The sequence below is a fragment of the Perna viridis genome, chromosome 5 (assembly GCF_037379345.1).
Source record: "Perna viridis isolate PV_CMFRI_1.1 ecotype Kerala chromosome 5, ASM3737934v1, whole genome shotgun sequence".
In the NCBI taxonomy this organism is placed as follows: Eukaryota; Metazoa; Mollusca; class Bivalvia; order Mytilida; family Mytilidae; genus Perna; species Perna viridis.
Window position 1 is genome coordinate 44,756,570 of NC_142449.1, and position 16,058 is coordinate 44,772,627.

General features: G+C 32.6%; 1 protein-coding gene across 1 annotated transcript; it reads right to left on the reverse strand.

The window, feature by feature from the left end:
• Positions 1-7,764: 7,764 nt before the first annotated feature.
• Positions 7,765-12,153, reverse strand: LOC148617886 (uncharacterized). Its single transcript, XM_088581658.1, has 4 exons — positions 12,040-12,153; positions 10,863-11,075; positions 8,862-8,982; positions 7,765-7,879 (listed from the first exon to the last, which is right to left on the reverse strand). The coding sequence occupies exons 1-4, from the start codon at positions 12,095-12,097 to the stop codon at positions 7,840-7,842; spliced, it is 432 nt and encodes a 143-aa protein (XP_088437784.1). The 5' UTR covers positions 12,098-12,153; the 3' UTR covers positions 7,765-7,839.
• Between the last annotated feature and the right edge of the window lie 3,905 nt (positions 12,154-16,058).

The window sequence follows — 16,058 nt, forward strand, 5'->3', positions numbered from 1 at the left end:
AGTTTTTTTTTTCAACCAAGGACTGATATCTAAAAAGGATTTGCAGGAGATGAAGGTATATTGCTGCACAGGTAAGTAAAATTTATGATATCAAAATTAAAATCGTCTCATCAATCTTAGTGCTGAGATAACAACTGTTGTCAAATTCGAGATAAAAGTAGAAAAAGAAGATGCAGAACAAGCTGTTTCTGTAGTCTCCTTTATCTCGAGCTCTGGTTGACATTTGACGGTAACCATCAATAGAAGGGTTGTTGATGGACAATATATCTGTATGTAAAGAATGACAATACCATCAACACTACCAGCATTGGAAATCATTGTTTATTACAATTCTGCTACCCTGGATTTGGAGTAGTAACGTCAAATATTAAGTACTTCTCCGTCTAAGAATCAGGCAAAATATGTATAAGGTATTGCACATGAAGAAAAAATACAGAGATATAATTGTATTAACGAAGTATTTATACGTTATAACCTCAATAAATTACTGTCAAAGTGTTTGTAAAGTTTACTTTTTTAAGATATTGCTAGGTCAAATTTAGTTAAAATGCACTATGAAAAAATGGCGGGAAAAATTTTTCAAACTTTTTCCTTAAATAAGCAGTCAAAAATATCTACGTCACAGATGCTTCAGGATAAATTTAAATAGCTTTAAAGTTGTTAGTGTATTGATTATATTTGAGGCAAAAAAGACCAAAATTGAGACATATGATGTGCCACCCATTGCCTGATTCTTTACACAGAATGGTACTTAAATAAGTAAGATTATATGTAGTTCAATACATAATCAAAGCGCCGATGGCGTTGAACTTCGGAAGTCATGAGACCTTTATAGGTATTTATCCGCTGCGTGATGTTAATTTGTTCTTTCCGTATTTCCAAAAAGATTAATTTATTTATAACGGGATCAGCACTTTCATCACTACTAGTACTACACAACCACACAATACTGATTATTTAGAATTTCAATTTCAATTTCGTTTTTTCCTTTTGTTTCGTTTCTTTCCGTTTTCATTTTTCTTCTCAATGTGTAATTTTGACAACCTATTTTTAGTTTTAAACGTAAACAATCACATGAAATCCAAAGATGTATATCAAAGGCATTTATAAAATATAGTTCAAACTTCTGTATATGTATTTGAATTTTTCTTTGACAATGATCATATAAAATATAATTTCAATCGTAAACTGTAAAAAAATCGCAATGTATTTATACAAAGTAATCAGTTTGATACATTTTAATGTTCACCCGCCAGATCTTTTGCGCGGTGGAAGTTCTTTTAAGGCGGTAATCAACCGGAAGTCGTTTTGATTGACATCAGATGGTTTTAAGACTCAGAAGTCATACGACTTTCGAGTAAAAATGACACAGTTTTTACGTAGGGTTGCAATTAGGAATCGAATATCTGCAATTGTGAAAACAGGGTTCAAAGAAAAGACAATGATTTGAAAATCCTATCCTTAACGAATAAATTCATTTAAGCAGTTAATAATTCCTTCGGATTTTGTTTAATAGAATGTGCTTTATAGACTATATTTCCATACAAAATTTGTGCTCAACACCATTTTAAATTATGAACCTGCAAGCAAGTGCTATTATATTTTTGTACCAAATTTTTAAAATGGTGAAACATTTTAGTAATTGTTTTTAGAAGATGTGAAACCGGTATCCCTGGTGTAAAAGCTTTTCTGTACGGAATCTGTTGCGTTCGTTAAAATCTGACACTTAACTATAAAACCGAGCAAAACGGACCAGTATTCGGGAATATGAGTGGAAAATAAACAAAAGGGAATCAAAATCGTTTCTTTTGTTATAAGCTGTCATTTTCTAGTGTTTTATTTAAACCAAGAAAAAGGTGTGCGAGTTCTGTTTATGTAAGACTTGTACAACTTAAGTTCTTCAGTGTAAACACATTGAACATAGGTTTCGAAGTTAGCATTATTTACGGCCAAACTATCATCAAAATATTTAAAAAAAAATAATTTCAAGAAACCTATCATGCTTAAAGGATTTTTGAAGAGTTTAGCCATTTACTCTGATTACGAAAAATAGAGGAACAAATCGATTATTGTATTTGTCCCGCCCCCAAAAAACACTGAACAACTGAAAAAAAAAACATTGTAGTCATTACAAGAAATGAATAGACGATAATCCCACTTTTGGAAAAACTCATTAATTTCGACGTTTCCCCATTACCCTTTAAGGTTATGTGGGGTTAAAATTGCAGGTCACACCGCTAGGGAGACTTTCACGCGGAAAATCGTTCCTTAATTGATTTAAGTGAAAAAAAAATAGTTTCTTCAAGAAAAACTATGCTCTTACTATCTAAAAAAGGAACATTTGCTTGGATTATGATCTTTTGGAAGACCAACAACGTTTCAGACAAATATTTTGCAATATAAATATGTTTCTTCTTGTACTAGTTTTTTTTCCAGTAGGGCTGTATAATTATGACACTATCCCGGATTTTCCCAATTTAGAATAATGTCTATTGAGAGCTAGATTTATCAAAATACCATTTAATTAAATATGACACCTATGTCCTTCGAGTGCCGACCTGTTTCATAGTTTGCATGGTTATTTAAATAAGTCGGAAGTTCTACTGTATAAGGACATTGAATATATGTACACGAATAGGGAATGAACGAAAACGACCTACCAATCAAGTCAATGAGATACCCGAACACGTCATTATCGCATGTTCACTATCAGTCATTCTCGCGTGTTGTAATAAAAATTCTAGATATATTTTCAATATCTCCGCCTCAGGATTTCATTATAGTCTTCTTTTTGACACAGACTATTAAAGAGTAATCAAGGGAACCAAGATTCTAGCGGAAATCAAATGAATGTAATCCAGGGACAAAGACCAGATATGGAAAATAGACACGCATAACAAATATCATAAAATAACCAAAACAATACATACAAAGTAACAAAAGTCAATGAGCAACTCGGACTCCACTAAAAAACTGGGAACATGTACCAGAGGCACCAGTTGGGTAAGCGTCCTATGCTTTTCTAGAAACACCCGCCGAGTCATAAACAGTCAAGTCCAGGTAGACAAAAGAGGAACACTATGCCACATTGAACAAATTAGTTTTCATAGTACAGATGGATACATCGTAACGATCCACGAGTTAATGATGGCGACCATAAAATTTCTGTAGTGGTGCTTTCAACCATGTAGCAACATCACCCTGTTCCAGAATCCTAATTGTAATACATCTAGCGCGATTCAAAAAGTCTGCGTAGGTACGGCAAGCACTGGCATAACGTATGAGTTGTGATATGAAAACTGCATACGCAGGTGCCGAAGGGATGTTGTAACAGATGAAAGGTAAGTATGACATAAAGTAGTTATTCTATGAACTAATTATCTGTCAATAAATTATTAAGTTAATTTAACAAGAACGGATATGGTAAATATGTCAATGAGAAGGCAACACCACCGGGATTAAAAATGTAAGCTCAAGGCCACCCACGGGTCTTCAATGATCAACGAAGAAAGCCTCTCACCTCCAGGTAGGCTGCAGCTGGCCCCAAACAACTTTAACACAGGCACAACAAAAGAGTTGCTAAAAAAAACTAAAAGTGAAAACAAAGCAATATATACAGAGGCCAGAAATTTCTGACTTGATATCTTCTGGGGGAGTGGGGGGGGGTGGGTAAGCGTGCGTCTCCATAGAAATTGTTAATTACTTGAAAGTAAAATCCTTACGGCGAAATTTAATTTACATATATCATATCATAAAAACTCATTATGCATTTGAAATAAAGTGAAATCGGAACTAAATCATAACCAAAGCACCGAAAAGAGTATTATAATAGTTTAAACATGAGTAACTGTCACTACAGTTGTAGTAGTGGACAATAGTAATTGAAGCAATTGATCATCTTATAACACATGAACGGAATCTATTGCTCTTTATTTGGGGTCTGAGAGGCGTGACTTTCTAAAGTACATCATACTTCTAGTATTCTCGAGCTGTTAAATGTTGAAGGACATCTAACATCTATGATTCCTGGTTGTGTGGTGTGGTGATTTGAACATTTTAGTAATGAAAAGTAAATCTGATATTGTCTTACAAGTGTCCCCGACAAAAAATACCCGAATTTGAATTTTGTATACATTTCTACGGCAATACAATTAGAAAATTACAGCTCTTATATTAAAGTTCCAATCTAAGTTGTTAAGTAACAAATTGAAAAATGGGTCATCTCCAATAAATTAGCATTATAATTTCAAATTTGCCTACAGATTCCTGTTTTAACACCACAAAGAAAAGAGAACGTATCGCTTATAACCACCCGTTTTGTTCTAAAAGCGAGATGTTCGTAAACCAACTGAAGACATTTCCATTAAATCTCTGTGCCAAATTCTGTCCAATGAAATTAAATTATAAAAAAATGCGACTGATTTAAATTCGCATAAGAGACATTCTCAGTTAAGTGTGGGCTACAGTCGGCTCAAATATTTGGTTAAAAGCAAGCAATGAAATGCACAAATTATACTTTAAAAATGATGTTCAGTATATTTTATTTATGCATTCTTTTACTTCCAATGCACCAAGCTATAATTACATAATACAAATATGGATGACTGGCCATTTTAAGATGTCGGAAAACGCAACCAATTTGAAATGAATATAAATTGAAAGCATTATATTTTTTTTTAACAAAAATAAGATGACAAACCATTTAAAAACTAGTGTTGCATAATTTTGCGAAATTGATGTTACATGTTGATCTTATATCGAAATGGCTTTTAAAGAAAGAATTTATATTGGACTATTGATTCTGCGGATCTTACGCACATATGTACACTCTTTAAAAAAATAATTCTCTTTGAGATATCTTAATTCTCTGAATTGGTTGAAAGTAATCCTTCATAACAAAACAATTGACTTCTCAATTAAAAACGTTATTCGCGTCTTGAAAACAATGAAGTATTGTGTTACTCAATTTTAAATTGAGTGGTACAGAAATATGCATAAAGGTGTCCCTTAAAGAATTAATAATTGGTTTTTAGTTTTGTTCTGGTCCCGCCTCTTGAAGTAACCGAAGTCCGGTTTTATGTTGACTTTCTTTCCAATCTGCTGGTAAAAGAAGATGTATATATTTAAATGATCAATGTCAAAGATGAATAGAATTTGTCGATTTAGCAGTCCCTTTTCTTTCGTCTGTTAGCTAGTTTTTTTTCTATTTTAAATCATTGCACAGTGATTATAAGATTCAATACAAAAAAAAAAAAACATGCACTGGTTCCCTGTCGAAAATCGAATTTTGTTTGTTCGGCAGTTCCCTATTTCAGAACTAGTTGAAGAAGTCAGATCGAGACTCGGTTAAATATGTATGTATAGTAAAATTTGCACTTCACTAAGAAGTTTAACCGGGACCCTGACAAATCGACAACTTGGTTTGCTTTTCTTTTTTTTGTGAGTCAGACATTTTGATAGAATGGTGAATCTGATTATTATTTTTGTTTTTGTTATATAACTTTTATGTCAATAACTTATTTTCATGTATTGAAATACATAATACTCTAATTAAACAATTGAATTAAATAAAATTTTATTTCGTTTTATTCATGCAATCATTTGATACAAGACAGCGCTTTTAGAGGAGTTGCGGATTATAAGATGCCCCAACTCCGGTCGAAAAATAATGTAGTCATAATTTATCCTGGACGCTGCATCCAGCCCTCTTAAAAAATGCAATAATCTTGCCAAGTCGTGCAAAAAGTGAATGATTTTACGCGGTGTTATCCGATTATCAAACGACGTATTATTTGAATAACACCCGAGAATTTCGAAAGGTCCGTCTGCAGCGGTTAGTAAAAGAACGTCAGAAACGAACGTCTATCGTTTTATGGAGTTTAGTTAAAATTTTGCACCAGGAAACCTTAAAAGTCATTCAGATGGGAAAAGGAGGTGAACAATAACATCATGTGATAAAGAATTTTGTCAAAGTTTCCTTAAATTCTATTCAGCAATGTTAAGAAGTTGCTGATTAAAAAGATAGTTCACACTTAGCCTAATATTGAACTAGTCCATTATTTAAGCAAGAAACCACAAAAGTAATTCAGATGGAAAACAAAAATAAGAGTTGAACAAAGGCATAACGGCATCACATAAATCATTGATGATGAAAAAAGTTACCTAACCATTACTTTGAGGTACGATACTCAACAACTCAATCCAACCTAACACTTCTGGATACATTCAATTAGTAAGCAAGCAAGTATACGTAATCAAGAGAAGACTTGAAGTAAGCGCTTGTTAAAATTTTGAAAGCCACATATATTGCCAAACAATGTAACCTGGGTGTTATGAACCATCTTTAGTTGTGAATATTTTTCAATCCTTCATCTGTTAAATATATGTATATGATTTGGTAAATTTAATGACCTAACGCTCTGAGGGCATTCAACACAAACATCCAGTTATGTTGAAAAACAGATCCTGCACTAAAAAAATGAAATGAAATCGTCGTTTTATTAAATAAAGGTTTTATTTGAATGGGGGTGGGGGGATTGTACTACATTGTCTGAAACAGTCAGGATACGATGCTTGCATCAATGAAATATTCATACACTTTAAAAACAATTTATTTCTTTTCTAAGTCTAGAAATATTATATTGCACGAGATTGCATGTGCAATATTTCAATATTTTTCTCTACGAAGGATAAAATTCACCATGCAATATAAACGTAATAACATCTTATTATATATTAATGAATATTTAATAAATCTTTATGTGCCCGTATGGACACAGTACCTACTTTTAGTAGTTTATTCAATGATGAACTATTTCTAATTTTGACCAAAACTTTTTATATATACTCGTTCAATTCCATCGGTCAGTTAAACAACTAGTATGCATTTTGAAATAATCAGCATCCGCTACTGACAACAATGCAATATATTTGGTGGCAATTTAGGAAAGCTTCACTTTTGTGCCAAAATTATTATATGATTTCCGTGCAGATACAATATTTGGCACGCCCTGTGTTACGGGCTTGTCTATAAAAATTAACAAACAAATATTTTTGAATTATAAGAAAATTGTATTAGATCTAGTAGCTGTTTTGTATATAAAATGTCGATAAAATCCAGACTGGTAGTCGTAAATTAACTTGTTTTGGATGAGGTGGTCATTTAGATGTTCATATCAAACTTTTCCCGAAGATTCCCAGGGTTACCCACAAGCCCAGAAGTTCGATCGAATTTGCAGTATTACAAATATCAAAAGCCCCAACTTATTTGGGATTTATTTTCTGTTTTGCATTTGTTGGAACTCCTTGGCGATGGATTTGGCTTACTGGTTCGATATTTTTGGTTTGAGAACTACTTTTTAGAGTAAGATTTTCCGGTGTATTTTGTCTTAAATCCGCTGATGTAAGAATATTTTAGTGGTATTTTGTGCTTTTCATTATACTACACACTTTTCACTTTTTAAAGATATTGGTCTTCAACTTGATGATTATGGATTGCCTCTGTTCCTATCAGTTTGGATTATATTTCTTGTAAATGAATACTATGTTTTGTTGATTTTGTCTCAAATGTTCTATGTTTATATCTGATGAGGAAAGGGTACACGGAAATCATTTTAGCATCTATTTTTGAGACTATTGCTAATGAAATAATGTACTATTACAATTATCCATTGTGCAGAAATTTGCATGGTTTTCATGTGGATCCATGACATAATGAAAAAAAACCCTTGTACGTAAAACAATTATAGTTAAAAAGATTCGTTTCGCAATTAAGGTATTTTTTTTAATGTAATACAAGTTTAACTACGCTTGTCTAATAAGAACAGTAAACCTTTTTTGTCACTCCTTTACGTCATTAGGTATCGTCTCTCGTCGAATTCTGAAGATACAAGATAGACTTAATAGAGAATATTACATATGGTGTTACAGTCTGCGTTGTTCATTGGTTATTATGATCACGTGATTTAAAGAATACTCCACGTACACGAAGCCTTGTTTCTATTTTAAATATTTGGGCGCTATGTTTCTATTTATATGTATATTGTATGTATATGTAAATTTAGATCCGGATATAAACCGTTCCGTTCCTTAATTACTCATAGCCAATCATGGTGGAAGTGCCGCAGACGAAGAAGACAAAAAGAAAAAAAACACATTATCTACATACGTAATGTATAAATTAAAGACTTTCATTCAGTCAATACGTTATATATGGACCTATTATGTTATGTCGACCTTTTACTTCGTCCTCGGGCATTTTAATTTGAACAGGTCCATATATAACGTATTGACTACTTTTAAAGTCCATAATTGAGAAATATGATGGTTTAAACTGCAACTGGAAATCCTTATAGTAGAAAAAAAACACTAGACTACATATTAAAAACAAAAAGTCCTTAATCCATTATTACTGTGTTGGCACAGCGATACTCAAGATACAGAGTGACAAGTATGTGCATAATTTCATTCATCATTACAATTTAATAAATAATCGAAATTTATATTTCTACACTTACGGACGGTTTTGTAAACTTTTGCAAATTGTTTTATTTTAATGCAGAGACCTACCTTTGGTCTAGATTACAAGGGAAAAGAGGCTTTAATATATCACATCTATGAATATAGAAAATCACTTGAAGATTAAAGAATTGAACTTTTATAATTCATCATTTAAAAAAGTGTTGTGTAGATCTTGACAAAAGCATTTCTTCACAATGAAAAGTCAATATGTAATTTTATTTCATTTTGAATAGACTTTACAAATGTCTCTTTTTGCAACTATAAGTCTTGACAACTACTTTGTTCTAATTATCCTTCGTTTCTTGTATTGTCCATATTCGATATACAATCTCTTTTAATACCGTCTATCTGATGATGGTTTCCAGTCTTCTTCACTTGTTTTGGCATGACCAGTTAGAAATAGAAAGGGGTTGTAGAGATTTTCATTAATTCCATAGTCATATACTAGTCTTTCATTCAAACCTAGGAATAAAATAAAAATCAGCGTAACTGTGAGCAGTTATCATATGATTTCCATGCTATCACGTTTAAATTGATTCATCAAATTTACTGAAATTCCATATCAAAATTATTAAATTTCAGGTATACTAAAGATTATGTGCTGAAATGATAAACTTCGTCTGTAAGTATCACATAGTTGTATTAAACTTCGTCTGTAAGTATCACATAGTTGTATTATTTGGTTTGAAAAATAAGAAGTAGCAATAACAAAAATGGAAACGAGGGTAAAATCCTTCGGAGAAAATACACCGGGAACTCATACATGACAACAAACAAAGTTTTCAACATGAAATACTACTAAAGTACATACATTACAACGAAGTGCATGACTCCCACCAAAACACAAGGGATGAAGAACGTACGGTACCAAAAGTATGAACAATTCCTGCTTCAAAACCGGAGGAATTAAGAAGTTTGTATTATTTGAGAGTCATATTTACATACGATTATAATTATTTTTCAGTAAAAGTTTAAACAATTATTAGAATAGAAATGATAATCATTGGTAATTACTGATAATAATTACCAGATTTTCATCATTTAGTTAAGGATTAAATGTGGTTGTCCATGTTATAGGTAATCATGACGACAATGTGAAGCAGAATAAATTAAAAATTTATTCACGATATTGAAATAGATAGTTTAGGTACACAATGACATTTCTAATTACAATTTCAAAGAAAATTAACTAGAATTATTTATTGGTACAACAGGAGTTTAGAATACAAATTTAGAAACTCAATTTTACCACAGTAGTAAAATCAATGCCTATGAACTCGAACACATGTTTATTCTGATCAAAATTGTAGGTGCACAACGACATAACATGTTAATCGCATTCATCTTCATCTTCCTATAAATTGCCTCGTGTTTGTCACTGACTTTTAAACTATTTTCATCGCTACAATCGAGTTTGTCTTGACTAGTCATGAAAATGTTCAAATAAAATTTAGTTGTGTTTCTTTGATTCCAGGCGACATTCTTAAGACGGAATAATATACTCACGTGCAGATGTATATAATTAAATATCGGCAAAAGATAGCAAAGCATCAAAATAAAATGGTTATTCAGGGTTAACTTGAAACCAAAAAGGGACGGTCAGCATACGCAGTAAAGGCAAAAGAAAACAAATAAAATAAGATATGAAAGATTCAGATAAGAAAAAAAACCCCAAAAACCATATCACTGGTAATACGACCTAAAAGACTATAGCACTTGTATAACTCCTAAAAAACCTAGTGTGACATCAGGAGCTCCGGAAGGGTAATCATATTACACAGCGCCACCCGTAACATTGCGATTGAATAAAATCCATTAAGTATTGGTGATTTTTCAATCCGATAAGAGGAAGATATTTTGTCTCTATATGAAACAGGAATTTCATATAGGTCAATCAATTTGTGATGACGACTATGAAACTTGTGTATTGATGATGTCAAGAAAGAATAATCATATTCCTGAAGCACAAGCATATTTGACACAATACTCGCTGACCAACGAAAGTCCGTGTGCAAATCACGGGTACAAGAATAACGGATCAACTGGGAAATATATGTTCCATAGGATGAAAATATTATACTGCCACTAAATAAGAGGCGGGGAGTTTACAATTGTAGAGTCAAAATCATCATACAGCTTCTATTTCAAACGTCTTGTATCATCAATGAGTGTTTATCCGTTTTTTTTAATTTTAAGTTCTTTTTTTTTTTTGGGGGGGGGGGGGTTAATGAAATGCATTTTATCCCTGAAATAAGGATAATTCAAAGATATTACAGTATCGATAAGCAACGTTCCTAAAATCTGAGTTAATAATGTCTTTAGAAATTTTAAAGGGCAATCACCTGTTTCTCCTTTTTGTTTTGTAGGCCCAAACGGAGGAGGAAATGGTGACTGAAAGGAATCGTCATTGCTTCTCTTAAGTCCTGTTGATGGTCCTGCTAGTACGGGAAAATCGACTAATCCTCTAGATCTACGTAATCCAGGAAATCCTCGATCACCTTTCATTTTCTTAAATCTAGATTGGTAAGATTCGTCGCAAGAAGCTGTAGAAAAATCTGCAATTATACCACAAAATATATATATATATATATATATATATATATATATATATATGTATATACAACGGCTCAGAATGTGATGACTCAATTCACTACACTGCTTCACCGGATCAAATTGTTACAGGGAAGATAACGTATACTTATAGAATGGTCTGAAAAGTTCCCAACGATGTTAGAACTGTCAAATTGGTGATGCAAAGTTTTGGTCGTTTCCTCCGCGGCACTCGAACTCGTACCGCTGTGACATCTATGGCAACACCGCCTGCACTAAATCCAGCGCCCTAGAACACTCGGCCAGCTAGGCTATCTAAAAATATAGCTTTCGCTGGCCGGGTCATTCCTCCTCGTAGGTATAATCTAGGGCTCTAACTTAGTACACGATGTATGGTAGTACGGAACAGGGCGCTAAACTTAGTGCAGGCGGTGTTGCCATAGATGCCACAGCAGTACGAGTTCGAGTCTCGCGGAGGGAACGACAAAAAATCTGCATCGCAAATTTGACAGTTCTAACATCGTTGGGAATTTTTCAGACCCTTATATATATATATAATTCTTGACAAGGATTCATTTTCACGTCATGGAGTTATGTTAAAAAAGAAAACAGTGTTTATTTATTATGCTTTTAATGCCTGTATCCATTTCTCTTCAATTTGGTCTTGAAACAGGCAATAATATTACAGATACATATTTACATCACTTTCTTGTAAAATTGTGTAAATAAAATTAGGTTATTTGTTTTAATAATTTATCTCGAGAAATTAACGTATTTCGATTATCTACATTTTTACTGGAAAACATGCAAAAATCATTTCCGAGTGAGTTCTTCTTCTTCTTAAAAAATTAAAAGAAAAATATTATATGCATTTACATGCACAATACGATGAATTGAAAACTACAAAATATAGGGTGGACAGATAATTTGACTCTTCAAAATTATTCGGTCAATTTAAAGAAAACTTACTGTGAACAACCAATCCAGTTATTACGCATATGGTACTAAGTAAACTGCGTAGTTCCATGTCTCTATTATCGTTCAATTAATACACAGATTGTGATAAACTGAACCAAAGAAGGATATTGGCAATTGAAGAGCAGAGAGATATTTTGTTGTTTTAAATACAGAGAATGAAGGGGTTTTTTATGTAAAAAGTAATGAGTGTGGGCTTGGTCGACATCGAACATAATCGTCATTACGTGTAACTATGAACTTGTCATTAATATCATTGAAATGAATAGAAGTTTGTAATATGTCAAGGTTCTGCCGAATTGAATATCCCAAATTATGCAACAATGAGTAAGGTGTAAAATGTTAATAGTGTAAGTGACGATTGTTAAGAGATATCGACCTAGCAGATTCAATTTATACATGGACGTAACTTATGCATCAATGCTTAGGAGAAAACAGACTATTATAAGCTTTCATTTGTTTGTGTTTTCTTATAATCTATAACACAGTGAAAAGGAACAATCTAAAACACATACGAAAAAATGGTGTTAAATGAAGTTGGTTGTTTTAACACTCGGCGGGTGTTTCTAGAAAAGCAGCGGATGTTTACCCTACCGGTGCACCTGGTCCATGCTCACAGTTTGTAGTGGATCCCGAGTTGCTTATTTCCTTTTGTTATTTTGTATGTATTATTTAGTTTTTTTATCTTCTTTGTTGTGTTTTTCTGTTTTCCATGTCTGGTCTTTGTCCCTGGTTTAAATTCTATTGATTTCCGCTAGGATTTTGGTTGCCTTGATTACTCTTTAAAGCTTTAACGTAAATGCTTTTGTTTTTTTCTTAAGGGCACCAATTAACACATTTGACGACAGCATCACAACTCTACGAATTCATAAATCATTGCAGTTTATATTTTGAGAAAATTGCGACGTACTTAAATTTGCAAAACTTTCATTACGAAAAGTTTGCAGAAATAGTATGGGATTTTTATGAAAACCGCAAGAATTATAATAAAAATGGACTTTTAAACCCAAATAACAAAACATACGATAATTAGTCAACACGATGTGCTCTGAATTTATAGTACTAGAAAAAGCTTCACAAATTATAAACTCGTTTTTTTTTTAATTACAGTCTCTTTGTTTCAATGCTGTTCCTGGTGATGATACAATAACATGATATTCAAAATACATATATGTGATCTTAAAAAAATTAAGAATGATTTTGTTTTATGGATCTTATATATTCGTATTTGAGGTACATTGTTTTGCATTATAGGTACTCTGTACTTTTTCCTTTGATCTTGTTGACAGATATTATATATCTCTCGTACGTGACAAGCTATTCGAAAATATCCGTAAAGACATTGAGAGTGAGTATGACGTCTTTACATCTTCTTCCGAGTTTTTAATGAATATGAAGTCAAACACAAAAAATATTTAGTCGCATTATACTGCTTAGATAAACAGAGTAATATTTACTTTCGATTTTGAAACCGACAATATCATATAGAACATCTCAATTCGCGCTCAAACATTCTTAGAGATATTACGCATGCTATTGTTCATATCAAAATCGAAACTACTATTCTACATTTAATCAATATGAATTAACAGAAACACATCAAATGTTCTGTTTTATCAATAACGTATACAAGTACAATACTTATATTGGAAAATTTCCTATGCTACGGTGTATGCATGGATTAGAAATGGGAATCTGATTATGAATTTCGAAAACGGGATACGGATTTGAAAGGGGATATATGTAAGGGAAGTGTGGACGTGGGGATAGTAAAGGTTGTATAGAAAAAAATCATACCAAGATCTTTACTTGTTATATTTGACTCCACATTATCCAAGTTTCAACACCATCTAGTCCTATTAGAATCGAAATAAATTAGACACAATTAGCGCAATCATACAGGTCCATCTAAAGGAGAACATAACCCGTATTGTTTGAAAGTTGGACGATACAAGTATTACACGTTTTTTTGTTTATCAGCTAAGTTGTCTTATTTTCGAATTTATTTTCTTCTGCCAGTTACCAAACAAATAAGCAAACAAATAAGCAAGCATAAAATAAACAAAAAAAACAAAACAACCCCCCCCCCAAAAAAAAAAAAAAAAAACCAAAAAAACGGAAAAAGACCTCTTAGCATACACACAATCCAGATCTTTTCTCCTTTGGAAAAGAGTAATCAAAGGAACCAAGGTTATAGCGGTAATCAAAAGAATGTAATCCAGGGACAAAACAGAAACATGGAAAACAGACATACACACAAAGGACATACAGTAAATAAAATCATACATACAAAGTAACAAAAGCAAATGAGCAACTCGGACTAAAAAGCATGAAAAACGATATCTGTCGAGTCTTTTTATCATATTTAATATTTAAGTATTGAGTACTTGTTATCAAGGAGAAATAATTTAGCCATTGGCAGAACTAAACATGAATCTTCCATTTTAACCACAACCAACTGCTCCCAACTGGATTTATGAAGTGAAAGTTTGTTAGTTTTACGGCTAGACGTTATATGTCTCACGATAACATTTTATTTCTCTCGTTCAAAAGTTTCTCTCCCATCAAGAACGCATACGTATTACATGTATCAGGATTCTGGCTGCAGTACAACACATTTATGATGTCTCAAAATTTCTGTAAACCACGTTTTGGAGTACAACACATTGTACACTAGGAACAGAGATAATCTACATACTCAATGTAGTAAACAAAAGTAAATACTACGACTATAAAAGCTGAAGATAAGGATAAAAAGACAGCACACAAAAGCCAGAAGCACTTAAAATATCAAATTCCACACCCCCCCCAAAAAAAAAAAAAACAAAAAAAACAGAAAAACAAAAACATAAAACAAAAACATTAAAAAACATTAAAAAAAAACCCAAAAAACAAGAATAAAAAAAAACATGAAAACGGGTTATGACATCAACTGCTCTGGGAGAATAAGTAAATCCTGCTTCGCAAACGGAAATCGTCACATTGCAAGTGTATAAAAAATAGAAAGTATCCAATTCTCTTGATATTCAATCCGGTAAGACGTGTAAATCTAACTGAAGATGAAACTAGATATAATTCAATCAAATTGTGCTGACAACCGTTAAATTACTGTAATGATAATATCAAAGGAAAAGAAAAGACAGTACATATAAAGTTAGGAGATATGGTATGATTGCCAACGAGAAAGTCATCCACCAAAAGTCAAGCAACAAATAATTTAACTTCTACAGGTCACCACACGGTCTTCAATGATGGGCAAAACCTTCTAATATTTTAGCTTTTGCATGCTTCTTTTATGTTGCAAAATGTATTTAAGAAAGTTTGTATATTTCTAACATTTGAAGCTTTTTAAATGGATCAAGTTATTGCAAAGCTGAACCTAATCGCATATTTGCAAGGTAAATAATAGTGCATGCTGCGGAATGGTGAACAGTGTGTAAAAAGTCTCCTCATTAACAATAGTATGTTGATGAAGTTAAACATAGATTAAATGGTTTTGCAGCAACCGCTATTCATATTTCATACTTAGCATTGCTTTTTCGGCTTTTGGGATCTAGCTATTACTATTGACCTTCTTTGATATATTCTGGCGGGATTATTCGGTGTTTGATTTGGCTCTTTTTTTTTGTTTTTTTGTTGTTGTTTTTTTTCAATTTTATTGGTTTTGGTTGCTTCTTGGATAAATCTTGAATTCCTAAGAATTCAGTTTTGGTACCGCTAACAAAAGGTTACTCCAGACTCTTTGTAACACGTGTACAGGAAATCGAAATTTGCTCGTTTGTCTACCCCGGACTTGACTTTTTATGAGCAACTCGGCGGGTGTTTCTAGAAAAGCAGAGGACGCTTAACCTATCGGTGCACCTGGTCCATGCTCCCAGTTTTTAGTGGAGTCCGAGTTGCTCATTTACTTTTGTTACTTTGTATGTATGATTTTAGTTACTTTATGTTCTTTGTTGTGTGTGTCTGTTTTCCATGTCTGGTCTTTGTCCTTGGATTACATTCTTTTGATTATC